This window comes from Genypterus blacodes, unplaced genomic scaffold (assembly GCF_046128005.1).
Source record: "Genypterus blacodes isolate CSIRO-AG114 ecotype Tasmania unplaced genomic scaffold, CSIRO-AGI_Gbla_v1 ptg000058l_1, whole genome shotgun sequence".
Taxonomy (NCBI): domain Eukaryota; kingdom Metazoa; phylum Chordata; class Actinopteri; order Ophidiiformes; family Ophidiidae; genus Genypterus; species Genypterus blacodes.
The window spans coordinates 3882211-3899752 of NW_027466870.1; the positions used below are offsets into that span (position 1 = coordinate 3882211).

The 17542-nt window shown below is 43.1% G+C and overlaps 3 protein-coding genes across 7 annotated transcripts; all 3 read right to left on the reverse strand.

The window, feature by feature from the left end:
- Positions 1-3955: 3955 nt before the first annotated feature.
- On the reverse strand, positions 3956-7755 carry tax1bp3 (Tax1 (human T-cell leukemia virus type I) binding protein 3). 2 transcript variants are annotated; one of them, XR_012963826.1, is made up of 5 exons: positions 7548-7755; positions 6121-6240; positions 5434-5511; positions 4691-5290; positions 3956-4660 (listed from the first exon to the last, which is right to left on the reverse strand). XR_012963826.1 is itself a non-coding variant. In XM_076153389.1 (4 exons), the coding sequence occupies exons 1-4, from the start codon at positions 7647-7649 to the stop codon at positions 5141-5143; spliced, it is 450 nt and encodes a 149-aa protein (XP_076009504.1). In that variant the 5' UTR covers positions 7650-7755; the 3' UTR covers positions 3956-5140. The 2 variants fall into 2 exon arrangements, 1 of the variants encoding a protein (XP_076009504.1); XM_076153389.1 differs by having other exon boundaries at positions 3956-5290.
- A 979-nt stretch (positions 7756-8734) lies between these two features.
- hsh2d (hematopoietic SH2 domain containing) lies at positions 8735-11604 on the reverse strand. Of its 4 annotated transcripts, none has more exons than XM_076153262.1 (6): positions 11552-11604; positions 10811-10951; positions 10564-10653; positions 10298-10472; positions 9886-10161; positions 8735-9752 (listed from the first exon to the last, which is right to left on the reverse strand). In XM_076153262.1, exons 2-6 carry the CDS (start codon positions 10930-10932, stop codon positions 9252-9254), a joined length of 1164 nt encoding a protein of 387 aa, XP_076009377.1. In that variant the 5' UTR covers positions 10933-10951; positions 11552-11604; the 3' UTR covers positions 8735-9251. The 4 variants fall into 4 exon arrangements, with proteins under 4 accessions (XP_076009377.1, XP_076009378.1, XP_076009379.1 ...); XM_076153263.1 differs by having other exon boundaries at positions 10811-10954; positions 11552-11601; XM_076153264.1 differs by lacking the exon at positions 11552-11604 and adding an exon at positions 11081-11533.
- A 972-nt stretch (positions 11605-12576) lies between these two features.
- LOC143002834 (ras-related protein Rab-8A-like) lies at positions 12577-17077 on the reverse strand. The gene is made up of 8 exons (XM_076153199.1): positions 16913-17077; positions 16444-16504; positions 16146-16206; positions 15987-16064; positions 15790-15879; positions 15344-15409; positions 14870-14920; positions 12577-14767 (listed from the first exon to the last, which is right to left on the reverse strand). The coding sequence occupies exons 1-8, from the start codon at positions 17034-17036 to the stop codon at positions 14678-14680; spliced, it is 621 nt and encodes a 206-aa protein (XP_076009314.1). The 5' UTR covers positions 17037-17077; the 3' UTR covers positions 12577-14677.
- Positions 17078-17542: the final 465 nt, after the last annotated feature.

A 17542-nucleotide genomic window follows, 5' to 3' on the forward strand; every position in this document is an offset into this window, starting at 1 on the left:
TTTACACTGTAAGCACACAAAACACAAGGCAACAACAAAACTCCCTGTCCAAACCTTTAAAAACAAACATCTGCCACTATTATACCACTATACTACTATACTATACCATACTATACTATATACTACTATATACTCACCACTCATGGTCAGTGTGGGGTTAACAGTCCTAAAAACACAGGTAAAAGTTTACAAGTGCAGAGAGTGAGAGACAGAGAGAGGCAGTGAGAGACAGAGAGAGACAGAGAGAGACAGTGAGTGTGTCCAGAGCAGAGGGCTCAATCACAGGACATCCCACTCCAGTGTCCTCATACACACACGGACATGAAAAGGCCTCTCATCTGTCCTGACCTTCTCTTGCCACACACACACACACACAAACACACACACACACACACACACACACACACACCAACCTTCTGCAGATCATGAAAAGTCCCTGGAAATCGAAATAAATGGATTCACATCAACCACCACACACACACACACACACACAAACCAAGTGATAACACACCAGGTAAACACACACACCTGTCCTGTCATCAGTGTACTTAAGGAGGCGCGTGTTTGTGATCATATAGCGACAAAGCCAACACACGTCTCGCTCACACACACACACACACACACACACACACATACCTGCGCTCAGGACGCGGCTCACACTGCGCCGTGGAAAACCTTCCTCCAGTGGAAAATGAACCAGTGCTGCTGTTTCACCCACACGGCGAATCTTCCCTCACCGTCCTCATCATCATCATCTTCATCATCATCATCATCATCACCCTTATCTGCCGTTTTTCTCAGCCGGAGCGCTCTGTGCGGCTCCGCGGAGCCTCGGGCTGAGAGGAGCGCCTGGAGTCCGTGTGGGAGGAGGAGAGGTTAAGGAGTCTTCACGAGAGAGAAAGTGTTAAAAAAAGAATAAGTAGAAACACACACACCACCTGCTGCTCCTCTATTACGCCACACACGCACACACACACGCACGCACGCACACACGCACGCACACACACACACACACACACACACACACACACACACACACACACACACACACACACACACACACACGCCTGGCTGTATTAAACCAATCAAATCAGAGCTTTTAATTAGTGTCACGAGTTAAATCTTACAACTACATGTGGTTGTTACAATTAAAGGATTTACTGTTTTACTGTACACACACACACACACACACACACACACACACACACACACACACACACACACACACACACACAATACTGTATAGCTTCTTATTGCTATGACAACGTGCCTCTTTGTAACCTCTTTCCACTCTCACACCCACGCAGCACACATGCCGCCCGCGTGTTTACTAAAGTTACATTCATATGCGTGTGTAGCCCACGATGACCCGCAGAAGCCCCCAGAGAGTTCACATCCACTGCACCCACCACGTGTGTGTGTGTGTGTGTGTGTGTGTGTGTGCAGCTCTTTATTCATACACAGGGTAATGTTGCCATGTGAGCTGGGATATACTGTATGATGAAATAATGTGAGACAGTTCTTGGTGTTTGTTCTGTAGTGATCTTGGGTTTATGTGCAGAATATATTTGTGTATATAAATATTTCAAAAAGAGTGTGTTGAGTCCTATAGGCAGGATAGAACAACAACAACAACACTAAACATCCCATATGTTTTTAACTTTTGCACTCCAGACTCTGTCAGTTTAAAAAGCACAGAATTATGTAGTTTTCCTATGTTAATATTGATTCCTATTCCATTCCATACATTTCCATTTACTTATCACTCATTTCTGACTCTTAACATTGGTGTGAATGTGAAGCTGCGGGCTTCCCTTTGGTTCCAATCTGGCGTGGGACCAAAGTGATAGCAGCAGATTGCATCGCCATGGCAACACAATTATCTTGCCATAACGTGGGAGGCATGGATCATGTATGATCCGCATTTGGATGGAGTAATAATTCCGCCACACGCTGAGAGGAAAACATTTTATCTCCATCTTCTCTTTCCCATGTAGAATTTGTGCTGTTTTATTTTTAATGTTAATGCAACACAAACTACTAGTTACTGAGTTCATAGGTGAATGAATGAATGAAGTTAGAGCTAGTTCACCTTTTATTAGATAAAAAAATGACTTCACTTGTATTGAGCAGCTTGGCAACATAATTATGAGGAACTACCCTGATTAGCACTTAAACACTTAAAGCCACAGCGCTGATTTAATTATAACTTAGTGTCTCCTGTAATGAAGTTGGGTGGTTATTACTCCCACTTCACTTGTGGCCGTCCATTAGTTACCTAGCAGCACGCTGTGTGTTAATGCTGTGGTATTGGTGAGATCAGAGTCGTGTTGGGAGTCGGAGCCCTTGGTGAAATGTTTGTGCAGCAGCTTTTATCATCTGGATCCACTCATAGCCGCTATCATGTTGTTACCAAGCTCAGGCGAGTGGAATGGAGCATGATTCCCTCTATCCATGGAATTAAAATAACAGCCAGACCTGGATACACACACACACACACACACACACACACACACACACACACACACACACACACAGTTTCCTCATCAATTATTCCTCAAAGGGGGGATTTCAGCTCAGACCAGGTGTTATTTCTAAGACCTTACTACAAAATAAAAAAACTGCTTTAGACAGCAAATTCACATTAATGAGCTTTGCCCTTAAGTGAACAGAAATATAATCGGCAGTGACAAGATAAGAGACAGATTAAGGTGAGGACAGTTAGGTGACCAGGGTCTCATAAGTGTAATATGATATATATAGTGTTAATATAGTTATACATGTAACTGCTTAGGAGACAATTAGAGGAATATTTGCTCTTTAAAACACAAAATGAAGATCAACAGGTACATCTTAGAATGCAATCTTTATATTCTGTATGGCTGAAGTCAGTTTTTGCTGGATCAGATGTTGTTTTGTTTGCGAGTCGTCAGTTCAAAGGGAAGTGATTGGTTCACATATTTAAGAGATGAAAGTGCTGAAGAGTCTCTCCATCAGAAAGGTCAGGAAATAGATTCTTTGCTATGAAATGTCAGCTGTTTACTTTATTACAGCTATTTTCAAGATTAAAGGGCAGTTTGGAGGGAAGAGGAGGGGAATAAGGATTCTCACTAAGAAGCTAAAGAGGCATAATTAAGTTTTAGTCTTTTTATATCAGAGAAACATTTATTATTATAAACGCTAATCCATCAAGTCAAAGGTTTTGCTTTACTGAGAGTTTACAAAGAGACAGATCATAATCTTGGTTATAAGAAATCACTATTAAAAAGTTTCGTTCCAAATTGTAAGTGTTAAGTAAAAGATTTTCAAAAACATGATTTAGTGGAATTTGTTTATTAGTATCGTACAAATTAAAAGGTTCAATTAAGAAAAAACAATCAATACTGCTAGCATAAGAAAAGCAGGTCAATATTATTACACAACACTGAGAGCTCCATTTTGCATCAGTCAGTATCGGAACATTTCAAAGTAAAGGATTTCCATTGCAGAAACGATTTGGGAATTGTTACTTTGGAAACGAGATCAACTTGGTGCTATTGGTCAGTGGTGAGCAGTTGACCGGAATGATCCCTTGAGTGTCGTTCGTACTTTGGCCAGGTGACTCCTTGGGTCACATGGGGGTCATGTTGGGGTCATGAGGGGTCAAGGAGCAGCGTTGTGAGTCTTTGGAGCCTCCAGAGGTGCAAACTGCTGTGCAACTGATGACACCAGGGTAGAGATGTTGGGACGGCGCTGTGCGTACCTGAAGGAGTCACCTGAGGCAAAGTGTGAATGACGCTCTATCCTGTTTCACTGGGCACCATTGTACCTAAGAATGATGAACCTCCACTATATCACAGCTGGATTTTAGAGTAAAACACTGTGAAGGTAGTAATCAGAGACCTTAAACACTCCCATACATGTTTCTGTTCCCTTTAACTTTAACTGCTGGACTGAGACACCAGAACATTACTCCTTTGCTGCTCATGATTACTGACTGTAGAAAACTTCCACCTACAGACCAGGAGAAACATTCTGAGATCATTTAACTTACAGTGTGAAACTAAAAGATCTGCAGGTATCAAAGTAAGAAAACAACTAAGGAACCAAAAGCTAGCAACCTTTTCAAGCTGAACCTGAGAAAGACGACGCTGAGTGGCTGTGATGAATATTACAGGACTGCTGTCAGTCAAAACACGGGACTACTGTTTGTATGGAATATTATTTAGTTTCACATGGAAGAGGGATGATGTCTGAGGGATGAGAGTATAAAAAAATAAATCATAAATGCCACAAAAATCAGAAACAGGTTTGATGTAGTGTGGTAACGATTAGAACATGTAATTGAAATTTATAGAAAATCAATGGGAAAGCAAAAAAATTATAAAATACACAAGGATATTAGGAACAGAACAATACGCTAGAATAAAGTTTAGGGTCCAGACTTTGCACTTTGTACCATTCAACAAAAAACAGAAAATATTCTCGGACTCTGTTTGTGATCGGCTGCAGCGCTCTGGCTTCACTTTGGAATTCATGGATTTTTTTGAACGGAATGATTAAAACATCCATAAAGCATTTGTAGTTTGGTTGAATGAGATGAAATGGGCTGGATGGACGATACAAACCGGGCTGAACTTACAACTTTAAGACACTGAGGCCATCTGTGATCGTCTATGAGCTTACAGGGAAGCAGACAGACCTGACTGACCTCACCTACACACAGTCAGGCTGGGTGTTGTTGTCACTCCCTTCATTAGAGAAAGTGCTGCAAAAAAAAGGTGGGAATTCAATCCAAAGAGAGGAACTACAGTACAAACCAAAGTACCTCAGTGTATTCCTAATAAAAGGGAATGAAGTGCTTTGTTTCAGATCAAACAGAATCGCCCTCTCTCTTTCTGTGTGCGTGTGTAGTTTTAGATTGCATCATTTCTCTAATGTACTTATAAGACGTGGGTGGTTTATGTTTCAGGCAGATTGTGTTTGAGTGTGTACCTGATGAACTAACCCTAGTATTCACACAGACTGACGCCCCTGTCTCTTGTAAATCGGGAGGTTTGCATTAGCTTATGTGTGTTCTTATGTGTGTGTGTTGAAGGGTCAACGATTGCTGAAAGTTGTGGGAGTCTTATTGTGCATCACTTAAAGTGGTGTGTTGCCATCATTGGTTGTTTGGGGCCCTCATGGAGTGTTTGACAGCTTCCTCCAGAGACTTCCTGGTTACCAGAAGTCGCACCACGTCCTCGTTCTTCTTGGTCAGTCTTTTACGAGCCTTGTCGTGTGTCACCACCGTCATGTCCCAGCCGTTCACCTGACGGATTGAAAACAAAAACAAAAAGTGTAAGATCTCTACACAGTCTGGACGTCAACATGCAACACAGGCAAACACTTTATATTCACATAGCGCCATCTTCTGGACATATGAACAAGTTAAAACTCTGTTGGCCTGCATACCTGCATGATTTTGTCTCCCATCATCAAACCTGCCACCTCTGCTGGTCCTCCTGGTGTGATCCTGGTCACATAAATCCCCTATGAGAACATAAACACACAATCAATCACACTGTGCAAGGGACCGCTTGGGATCTGAACAAAACCTCTTATGACGAGGCGTTCAGAATAATTTGAATGAAAGTCAAGGCTGGACAATCAGCACACAATCATATTATAATTAGAATCAGAGAGAGTAAGGAAAGGAGAGAGGAGCTCATTGCTCATTCAATGCTGAGTGATCAAAAGTTAAGGATATCTGAAAATCAGAGGCCACAGAGTTTAAAGAAAGTGACTGAAGCTCCTCCTGTTTATACTTTGGGAGTGTGAATAAGGGGCCTGGTGTCTCTTTACTCTTTCACCTCTACAGCTTAACCTCTACACACAGTCTACCAGTGAGACAGAACTCTACATTCACACTTTCTATGATGTCACTCTACCACCCACTCAGGGCTACAGGTGATGTGTTCAGGCCTGTCGCTCACATTTCACTGCTGCTCTACTGCTGCTGCTCTACTACTGCTGTGGAATGAAGGGAGTTTCAATTCCAAACAAACAAACCCTGACATAAAAGGGGAAACAAAACACATTTCTAAATGTAAGTGACACACACACACACACACACACACACACACACACACACACACTTACTTTGTCCGTCTTGTCCTTGGAGAAGGGGTTCTGCCCAGGGTCCTGGTCTATCCCCCCTCCGATGCTGAATCCAAGGATCAGGTTATCTCCATGTCGCAACTTACAAATCTCGATCCGTTGCTGTTCATGAGTGTGTAAGTGTGTGTGGGGAGGGGAAATAGAATCAGAGAAAATGTGAATGTTAAAGCAGGAGGCTGAATGAACTGTTATGATTATGATAAGAAGTCTGTTATCATCTGAAGAAGTGACCAGGGACAGATGCAGATTATTAGTGGAGCCTTTGATGAAGATGAGCAGCTGTGGGCTCATTAAAGCAGACATATTGACCACTGATGGCAACACTGCTCTACACAAAGACTCTCTGTGTCACAATGAATGAGAGGACTGTGGCATGACAACAATGTCTGACACTCTATTACAGTCTGAGTGAGTCACTCGGTCAGTACTGTGTGAGTACTATGGTATCATATCAAACTCTGCAGAGTGTGAACTGAGAGGAGTCAAGGAGTCAAGGATTCATGTGCGGTTTAATATATAATGTGAGGTTGAGTTTTAAAATGGTCTTAATCTGTTAAGCAGAATGAAAACATTACAGATAAGCTTTGGTTGCCTTCATGGTCAATTTGTAAAATACACCTTTTGACATAGAGTATTTGTTATTAACCAACTACATTACATTACGATCATTTGGCAGACGCTTTTATCCAAAGCGACTTACATTACATTATATTACCACCCTTCGCAGAGGGGGGAGCAATTGAGGGTTCGGTGCCTTGCTCAGGGGCACCTCGGCAGGGACTCGAACCGGCAACCCTCCGGTTCTTGAGCAGAAGCTCTACCCACTCGACTACTGCCTCCCTTCTATTCACTCTGCCATCTACTCAACCAACATACTGCAACTTCAATAACAAGAATGCATGCAAGCTTGAGTGTTGCGTTCAAACGAATGCCACTGCATGACACATTTCCACGGCTACAAGTCTTATCAGGATCGTTGATAAAGACATCAGATTTCCGACAGCAGTGAAGGCACCGCCTTAAGGTGCATTTCAACTTTACACCACAGCAAGAAGATACACGTCTGTCACAACGAGCCCGTTTGCGCCATACTGACACACACTCACTTAAGCACTTTAAAACCAGTCAGTTATAACAAAGGTTTATTTATGAATGTTTTGATTCAAGCCAGATCACCGCTTTGCTCGTTTATGACACAAAAGACGTTTCCCCAACATGATAACTCTTTGTTTGGCTGCTGCCGAGATCTGCTGCGCAAATTAAACGTTAAACAAAGAGAACAGGCTTATACTTTACAACTAAAAATCCGTTATTCTACGACAACAGCATCGTGTTCTGCGAATAGTTTAACGTCAACACAAACGGAACAATGGAGACGCGAAAGCGAGAAGATCCGCTCCCAAACTTACCACAACAGCTGTCACTGGCTGTCCTGGGATAAAAGTCGAGTTCGACATTATTTTCGCTAAAAAAAAAGAGTAAACCTGATACAGTAAATATTCTCCAAACATCTAACAACAAGCTCAAAATAAAGAGATAACTTCCGATATCACTACACGCTTGACCAGCAGCAGTCTCATTCCTGGCGTCGACCGAGGGGCGCTTCCCACATGACGTCACTCCTCCCTGCGTATTATGTTTTGTAGCACGGAGTACCCAAGGAGGGCGGTGTTGCCTGTTTACCTATCTAGCGCCACAAACGCGGTGTGGGAAGCGGAATCCATATCAAGCACCCCCCGGGTCCCGGGTCCCGGGTCCCGGCACAGGGCTCGTGCTGGGTGCAGCTGCTTTCCTTATATGGGGCTCTGCTAATGTTGACCTCTTTTCACGATTACTAAATCCCCGTCACATTTTCTAACTTTTCTCTCTTTGTCATCTTTATTAAACATCTCTTCTTTGGACGGATACGTTAAGTTGGTAAAGCTCTTTAATGTGATGAATAAGGAATAAGGAATTAACAAGAGTAGACTCCAAATTGGTTATACCACTAAATTTAAATTTCTACAGCGTATTTTTTATTTATCTATTCATTCATTTATTTATTCATTAAATTTTGTTTCACATGTGTTTGACAAAAAGAGAGAATGCAGTTGAACTGTAATTACTACCGTTTCTGCAATTGCAAACCATTTATGTCATTTGTATTTTTAAAGCTGCAGTGACCACTAATTCACCGCTAGAGGGCAGAAAAATAAATTAAATAAACTGAATATATGATCTAAAGATAGGCTTTGTTGTATTAAACGACCTTTAATTAGGTTTCATTATTTTTGAGATGACATGTAATAATTTTTTGGGTATTTATTTAAACATTTAAAATTACAATTGTATTTAACTTATTCTAAAATTAACTCATTCTTTTATTTGTTTTAATTACTGTGTGTTGATGAATTCCCCAGTCGCTAGAGATTTATTTGATTTGGAGCCTTTTCCAGTCTCTCTGAAGGTTTTGTGAAATCAGTTTTTGTCGTTCGTCTTGTCTGGTCGCTTTCAATCTCATTAGGTTTGCTAATATTTCATGTCTATTATTTATTGGTAATGCTAAAAGACACACTGGACAATAATAATGATACCTGTATTAAAGTGAAAAGCTTTGCAAATCATTTCTGTATTAAATGCTTTATTAGTTCAAAAATAAATTGATTCACATTAACTTAAAGCTATGTCATAAATATGAAACATTGGCATCTTTTACAAGTAAGAAATGTATCACAGCTGTTTGTAACAGAAAGAAAACAATTGCAGAAATAAACCTTTAGATTTCTGCGAGCTGACTGTGAGTGTATTTGCGTCCTACCCTTGTGTGTGTGTGTGTGTGTGTGTGTGTTGAACAGGTTTGACCAGTACCTTCACTCTGTCCCTTAACAGTTCTGCTTCTGATGCTGTGCCTTCTCTATTCACCACGCACCATGCATACAGTTCCGGATAGACATACAAATGGTTCCCCTCTGATGGCTTCAAACCTTTCATTTTGCAGAAGGGCTTTAACTCCTCGTATAAAGGCAAATGAGTCCAAAACATTATCATCAAAGCAGCATCAGCATACTATAGATTCAGGCAATTCAGCAGTGCACTGATCAAGCTGTATTCTTTTCTAACGGGATGCTTGCATATTAGTACCCAGGCGCAAAAGGTGGAGGTGACAGGTATTCATGAGGTAACCTGCCATCAGTTAGTCTCCCAGCTGCGCCAGTGCAGGAAAATGGATCAACATTGATGCCCTCCACCCCTTCCACCTCCTGGTACTCATTCTCATAATTGCCACTCCTGCCACTCTGCTCAGCCTCAATATCAATCTCTGCATACGTGTGCTCCTGAGATGTGCTCCTCTTCTTTTGGAACCTTTTCTTGAGGTTCTTGAAGTTGGTGACTACTGCCTGAGTCTTTACAAACGGGCCGATAACACTCTGTGGCCGTTCAAACTTCAGCCTAGGCGATTGTGCAAAGGGTCGCCGAGTAACTGGAGACATGGACGGACTCTCAAGCACAGAAATGGTTCCGGTGCAGACCTGGTTCTGGTTCAGTGGCGGAACAGAGTCCCTTGCCGGGACATCTGGAAGCTGGATGGGTGTGGGGGCAGTGGTAAGGTATCTCCTCCTGGGCAACGGCACAGGCTGGAGACCAAAATCGTGAAACACAACAGCTTAAAATGCTGAAGGAGTGCTGATATATGCCAATATGATCACCCAGGCCATCAAGTCTCAAACATTTATTCCAGACAAGACAGTGAATATATTTCATTGTTACCTGCAGTGGAAGTGGAGAGGGAGCATTTTCAAACTCATCCTCCAAAGAGGGGTAAAGTCCGTTCATCTGGGCAGACGTCTTTGTTATATTTGGAGCTGAGGCTGCAGAGTCGGCCATCTTATTGTGTCGATAGGGGAGGGCAGGTGGGACCTCGTCTGGTGATTGTGGGTGACTCATGCTGGGAGTCACAAAACTCTGTGGTTGCAACTTCACGTTGGCGCTCAGATGTTTAGGGGGAAACAGAAGCTCTGCGTAATCAATCTTGTCCTTTGAGCTCTTTGTTACAATCAGACACAGAGAGAAATAGAAATGAAGCAGATGGTGGTCTGGTTGTTTGTATTGTGCACTGTTAGCAACCAACAAAAGGTCATGAATGAAGTCATGAATAATGTGTTGGGTTTTGGTGCCTCACCTGTACACAAGGCACAGTCAGCATCTCACCAAAAGGCATTATGGGAGTCCTACGATGAAAGTCCACCACGTCCTGCAGAGACTGGTGAGGTACGTTCTCACCAACAATGGTATATGAGTGGATGAGGCCAGCTTTCAATACATCGATCATGAAATGTCTACATCGGTCCCCAGCACTACGGTAAGAGAGACAGAAATGAGAATGATAGGCGAGGGAACATCAATGGTAAAAAAAGGTAAAGGACCTTTCATAATGCAAACACTGACCGATATGAGAGTGTGTAGCCAATCCTGGTCTCGCTGACTCTGATGAGGAAGTAGCCTGGAGGTTTTGACATTAAAAGGTTCTCTGCAACCCTACAGAAACAATGAACACAAACACATCGCAAATCAATACAGCAGTCATGGGTGAATGGCAAAGATCAGCTCTGTGTGTTTTGTGTGTGATAAATGTATGATAAACAAAGGAAATTCCACAGTTTGCAGATGGCTTCTGGTATAGTTGTGCACTTACTTCCTTGAAATTATGCCATGGAACCATTCAGGAACGACCCCATTCCTTAGCACAGACTGCAGCTGAAACTTTGTGAACCAGGTTCCCTCGTCCTGTTGCTCTTGGGCCTGATCCCCCTCCATCACACACACACAGGCCGAGCTGCTGCCCGGTGAGAAACACATTCATTCAATTCTTTTGGAAAATCACCGAGCACAAAGCGGCTTCTGTAGTCAGCCGCATTATTACAGCACAATGAAGTAATGCCAGGCTATATTTAGAATGACTCACTATACAACGGATGAATACAGCAGGATGTTGTACAAAGCCACGGCTCGAAAAGTTTAGAAGTCGATTGATTTGCTGCCTTATTTTAGTTATTTGCTGTTCCTCTTTCCATCACAGATCAGCTGTATTAATGTCAGGTGGAGTCTGTGGTCAGATGTTTAGTAGAAAGTTGTTCCTCAATTGAACATCAACACTGAGAAAGGTCCCTGTTTGAACCTCTCAGGTGTACATTTGTATACATTTGTACTCGGTTTGTACTAGAATACAAAATGTATGCCATTTTTAGAGATACAGTGCAACAGTAATGCATCTGTGGTCTGCTGCCTGTCTGTCTATATAAAATCTATTTTGCATGTTTAAAAGTCTATATAACATCAAAATCACAGGACAGCTATTAACATTTTCAGTCAAATTTAATCAAATAATACACAACAGAGAAATTCAAATAAAACCCTCATGGCAACGATCACTCACCTTGTCAGGCAGCTCTGTGATAATGACACAGCACAACTCGGTCAACCCATACTGTATCACTTGTCTGTCTGACAGGGAGGGGCGGGGCCAAAACTCTCCTCCTCCATGTAAACGACCTGTCGGCTGTGCCAGTCAAGAGGAAACCGCATAACAGGAAATAATGTGCGTACGGATCTAAAGGCCCAAACAGAATCCTACAGACGGACGACAACCGGACGCAGTAGAGCCCAGAAGAGCGTTAGAGGGGAATGGTTGTCAAACTGTGCCACCAGGCGTATACATGGAGCTTAATTTGCCAATCAAATTCATTTAGATCTATGGGAATTCTGTTACTGTGGGAAACAATTTACAAGTAAAATGGGTTTAAACCCTTCTGAGGGAGGCTCGGCTCTCCTCTGCTGCTCAGCATTCATAAGTGGATAATCTGTGTCAAACACAAACTGACTGAATGAGTGAAACTGAGTGAATCAGATCGTACTTAAGAACTGAGTCATTGCTCTGAGTAGAGAGGGTTTCATAAAGCGCTGTCATTTGCATAGAGTCCAAACGTTAGGTGGACTCTGATGAGACATGTAAGCAAATTCTGGCCACAATTTGCTTTTTGCTTACAAGTTAAACATCTTAACCCAACATCAACAACACAAAGATTTAAAGCAGCCCTGCTGATCGTGTTCAACATGCTGGTCAGAATAAAGACAAAGACGAAGAGGTTGATGAAACTTTTTTTGTAAGAATCTCAGTTTTAATAAATCATCAAAAGTACACATTATCTACAATAAATGTAGATCAATAGGATTTATGAAACTACAGTACAATCATTGTAGATCTTATTTACAATTGTTGAAATATCTAATTTGTTCCCCAAGAAATCCCCCATAATCAGCAATCACATCCAAATGGAGTTTCAGCCACAGAATCGTTTCAGGAGAGGTTTGTGAGAATTACAAAGAATGAAACTCTGCTTGGAGTAAAAATTCAGCCTAATTAAACCTAAAGGAGAGCGTTTTCCTTCCAGAATTTGCTTCTGTTTTGTGAGAGGCGCTTTGAATTGAAACAGTGCCACAACACTGACAAGCTGATGATGTCATACTAATGTAACAACGACTTAAACACCAAGTTACCATCAAAGAGCTGCAGTTACAGATTCAACACGCTGCTAGAAACGACCTCCGCTGTCATTCCAATCTGCTTTCAATCACTTTTTCCTATTCTGATGCCTGAACAGTTCACCCAAGCAAGTATGCAGAGTGACGGCAGAAAATAAAACACAAAGTTTTCCTTTTGCACGGTTCTAATCTCAAATAAAGCTTGTGGAGTCCAATGTGCAAAGCGTTTGAGGTTTTTCTCTGAGCTCAGTTCAGATGGTCTGACACTGAGCCACGACAAGACACGGGACAAGGGAGGGGGAGGAGGAGGGGGGGGGCGAGGAAGGGGGGGTCTGGGCTTCCCAAGAGCATCAATGGGAATGAACTTTAAAAACTGCAAAAACAAAAAGGTGAAATATGAAGTGGAAACACTGTGAGAAAAACAAAAACCCTTGTAAAGTGACAAACACCTCCTTCCACCACTGACCTGCTGTACATCTTCATCATATCCACACTAACAAAACACAACCTGAGTGCTCTGATGCTTTCAGGAGGCCCAGACGAGGCCAACATGGGGGGGGGGGGGGGGACACACGTGCAGGGATCGGCATTGCTTACAGTTAAGACTCGCAAACACACACACACACACACACACACACAGTTAGAACTCCTCCAAATAACATTTTGTACAGAAAGAACGCAGGAAAAGTGCATAATCAAGAGAATAAGAACATAAAAAGGGCACTTTGTCATTTTGGTGCTATGTTTTTTTCGTTTCACTGCATAAACACTGCTACACCACCGGCCCTTAGCCACGCCCACTAAAAGGTCGCGTACAAGTTCCCCCGTTGGAACAGTCGACTGGAAGAAGAAGAACAAATGCATAAAAGGACAGAAACACCGCCCGCACCGTGTGACTCTGCCCCTGCTGCTGCTGCTGTGAGGATCTGTTGCCTCCAGGTGTTCACTTCAGGTATAACAACGCTGAAAAACATGAAATAACCGTCTGCTTCACTTTAACTTTAACTTGATCACACTCCATTACCTAAAACAGGGAGCACGGCAACCGCAGCAGGAATCTGTGGGCCCCCGAACACACGCATTCCTTCACCCTAACGACAACCGTGTGAATACTTGAAGAGACTGGGAGTCGTGTGAAGAGTTCACAAGATGACTGGAATGTTTCAGCCGAGGACAGAGGCAGGAAGAGAGAGAGGAGAGGGACAGATGACACCCAGATGTGATAAGAGTGAAACTGTGCCATATGATCGTAACCATGGATACACACCGAGTGACCAGTTTATCAGCTACATAGTCATAAATGACACTTATAATGTTCAAACCCCGTGTCCAGGATGGGATCATTAGAAATCTCATGTGTGCCAGATTTGTTGCATGGCTGATCTGAATGCATTACATCATGCTGTGCCTAATAAACTGGACTATGGGGATTTCCTTTGATGGTCCTGGCGTGTACACGTACATATATAACCATCCAGGCCGTCCAGTCAGCGCCTACATGTGACAGTCACCTGAGCTGTGATGTAATAGGTAAAGAATTTGGAATATTTGGAAGTAGGAACGCCGGGAGAACAGCAGGATCAAAACAATAAAGCTGTGAAGGATAAACCACATTAGAAGCTTCAGTTTTTAAAAGGTTAAACGTTCTGTCCGGTGAAAGTTTGATCGTTGCAAAGACAAACGTCTCTTTTGTTTTTAGAGGGCAGCCGCTAAAAAACATAAATCAATAAAATCTAAGGGATCAGGTTGAAATCCGTCAACCTCTTGAGCAAACCTGAAAGAAAGCGACACACACAGGAGCGTCAGTGTGTAACAGGCCGCTGGAGTGACATGTGCAGGCGTCCATGGAAGACGAGTGGACCGGGGGGGAGACGAAGGAGCTGAAGACGAACAGAGAGGAGATCGACCAGATAAAGACAGGAAGACACAAAGAGAGAGAGACTTGAATGCGGTCTGTCCAGTTCTGTCCGTGCGGGGGACAAAGTTAAGGCGACGGTGGAATGCTGCCGCTGCTCTGCGCTCACAGGAGCGAGCAGCGGAAGAAGCTGCTCTTCTTGGGCTGCTCTGTGAAGGTGACGCCCTGACTGCTGCCCTGTGGGTTGTTGCCCTCCTGAAACACACAAAGACACAAAGACCACAGACGGACGTAAGAAAACAACAAACACACACGGCAACTACAAGTAACTGTGTGCTTGTTTCTCGACGTGCGTACCAGCTTCTTGTCCATCTTTGCCTTGATGTCTCTGGCGAGGGTTAAGAAGGCCTGCAGGGAGAAACGGTAGCGCGGTGATTGAGGTGTGTCAGGGAGGAGAAAGGTCCCATGATTACAGTAAAGCAACAAGAAGGACTTAGGGGTAAAGAACAGAACACTTAAGGGACAAATGCTGAGTCGTACATTGTGTGTGTGGACGTTTCAACACGTAGCTTAGCCTGATTATGAGCCCAGTTACAAATACGCTGCAAGAAATTGAGTCACATTTTCACACAACGACAAAGGAAACTGCTGATTTAATCCAATCAGCTGAGGCTAATCGGTTACTGTTTAAGGTTCATTACTACATAATTACATAGATAAAGAGAATATTGATCCGTCTGTCCCACCGGATGGATGAGCGGGTTGGGCCGCACACTTGGCTGAACTCTTTGCACTGTGAATGAGTAACGGCAGCAAATAGAAGGGACTCACGTTTTCCACGTTGATGTTGGCCTTTGCACTCGTCTCCATAAACTTGATGCTGTACTCCAGAGCCAGCTGAAAGAAGGAGAGAGGAGACAAGAGTCAGAGTGACACAGGGACGTGGAACTGATAGATAGGAGAGAGAGAGAGGAGGGAGAGGGAGTGGGAGAGAGAGAGGCAGAGACAGAGGGACAGAGGGAGAGAGGGAGAGGCAGAGACGGGCAGAGAGACAGAGAGAGAGAGTGAGAGTGAGAGAGAGGCAGAGAGAGAGAGAGAGAGAGAGAGAGAGAGAGAGAGAGAGAGAGAGAGAGAGAGAGAGAGAGAGAGAGAGAGAGAGAGAGAGAGAGAGAGAGAGAGAGAGAGAGAGAGAGAGAGAGAGAGAGAGAGACAGAGACAGAGAGAGGCAGAGAGACAGGAGACAACCCTTCTACTGTGTCTTTCTAACAGTTTCTTACATTCTCTCCTCTCTCTTTGGACACCTGTCTCTTGTCGTTGACGTCACATTTGTTGCCGAGCACCATCCTCTCCACGTCTGCAGAGGCGTGCTGAGGAAGGAACCAGAACATGATCACACTCTACTCCACACACTGAACACACAGAATAAAGTCAACATCTAAGAAAACAACACAGGTGCAGTACGGTGATGTCTTACCTCTTCTATATTCCGTATCCAGTTCTTGATGTTGTCAAAGGACTTCTCGTTGGTGATGTCATACACTAACATTATGCCCTGGAGAGAGGAGAAGGTAAGACATCATGAGATCAGCCTCAGAGAGTCAGACAGGGTGTGTTTGATGTGGCGCCCTCTCACCATGGCCCCTCTGTAGTAGGCTGTGGTGATGGTCCTGAACCTCTCCTGCCCCGCTGTGTCCCTACACACACCACACACACATCACATGTTTACCTTCAGAGCCCAAACAATGTGAGATACTGGACAGTGAAGAAATGAAACAGGTTATAGACATCAGAGCCATGTTTCATATCTGCTGTCATGGTTACTGTTTACATATTTAAAGGCATATAACATGTTTACTGCAAACATGAAGCGTAATTTACAGCATCAGAGTCGGCCAGGTGAAAACATGTGACGTCATCTATTCGTCTCTTACCATATCTGTAGCTTGATCTTCTTCCCATCTAACTCTATTGTTCTGATCTTGAAGTCAATACCTGAAAGAAACACACACATCTTAGGCACGACATGCGTGTGTGTGAGCAAAGCTTTGCACTGATCGGGTGTCCGCTTCATTCATACCTCACACACACATTTGGCTCGTATGTAAACCGAAACTAGCAGACAGCTCACTTGACAGTTTGAACCTTGTTGGATCGTTAGCTCAGGCGTGTGTGTGTTTATACCCCAGGCAGTACATTCCTAGCATTGTTACCCGCACTGTTAGTTAAAGTCTTCAGAGACGTGACAAAGTTACGCGAGTCTTTTCTCTGTAACGAGCCGGCTGGGCTGCTTCCTGCCTCAACGCTAGCCAAAAAGTTAGCAACCAATTAGCATGACGGGATGGGCTGCTCCAGTATCACTTTTCAGCCAAGACAACGGAGATAACGTGAGATGTTACAGACCTATAGTGGAGATAAACGTTGAGTTGAAGGCATCTTCTGAAAATCTGAATAGAACACAGGTCTTTCCGACGCCAGAATCGCCGATTAAAAGAAGTTTAAACAAGTAGTCGTAAGTCTTCGCCATGTTATTAGCTACTACTGCGGAAATCCCGCCCGTTCAGGCATGTAAAGCCAAACACGTCACTCCTGAGAGATGGCGTGATTGCTGATTGGTCGATACAGCCGTCTCTCATCTCTGGCTCCGGACGTCCGGTTTCATAATTCATGTTTGAGAAAATGAATACAGCAAAGCAGAGACGGATGTGGTCGAGCTTTATTTGTCACTGGGAGTATGTCACAAGACACGATTAAAAAAAACAAAAAACTTTTTTGACTATCTATCTACATTTTTTAATTTGGGAGACGCTGCCCAAAGAAATCTACACTTTCTTCTACACAATGTACAGTCAAAAGTCAAAATATATATGCGTTTACTTTTTTATTTCAAATTACCTTTTGAAATGTGCCCAATAAAAATAAAGACAATAAAAAAAAATACATAAATAAATAGCTAAATATCTACGTAGAAACTGAAACTGAAGCCTTAATAACGTGTTTATTAGAACTTGTATCGTTTACCATTAGTTCGTG

Coding starts and splice junctions, on each gene's coding strand:
- tax1bp3 (XM_076153389.1), bottom strand. CDS start 7,649: ATGTTTGGAGAATATTTACTGTATCAGGTTTACTCTTTTTTTTTAGCG. Junction 6,241..7,547: donor AGCCAGTGACAGCTGTTGTG/GTAAGTTTGGGA, acceptor ACTCATGAACAG/CAACGGATCGAGATTTGTAA. Junction 5,291..5,433: donor TGGGAGACAAAATCATGCAG/GTATGCAGGCCA, acceptor TCAATCCGTCAG/GTGAACGGCTGGGACATGAC.
- hsh2d (XM_076153262.1), bottom strand. CDS start 10,932: ATGGAGGGGGATCAGGCCCAAGAGCAACAGGACGAGGGAACCTGGTTC. Junction 10,654..10,810: donor CATGGCATAATTTCAAGGAA/GTAAGTGCACAA, acceptor TTGTTTCTGTAG/GGTTGCAGAGAACCTTTTAA. Junction 10,162..10,297: donor TGACTGTGCCTTGTGTACAG/GTGAGGCACCAA, acceptor ATTGTAACAAAG/AGCTCAAAGGACAAGATTGA.
- LOC143002834 (XM_076153199.1), bottom strand. CDS start 17,036: ATGGCGAAGACTTACGACTACTTGTTTAAACTTCTTTTAATCGGCGAT. Junction 16,207..16,443: donor AAGATCAAGCTACAGATATG/GTAAGAGACGAA, acceptor TGGTGTGTGTAG/GGACACAGCGGGGCAGGAGA. Junction 16,065..16,145: donor CCTACTACAGAGGGGCCATG/GTGAGAGGGCGC, acceptor TCCTCTCTCCAG/GGCATAATGTTAGTGTATGA.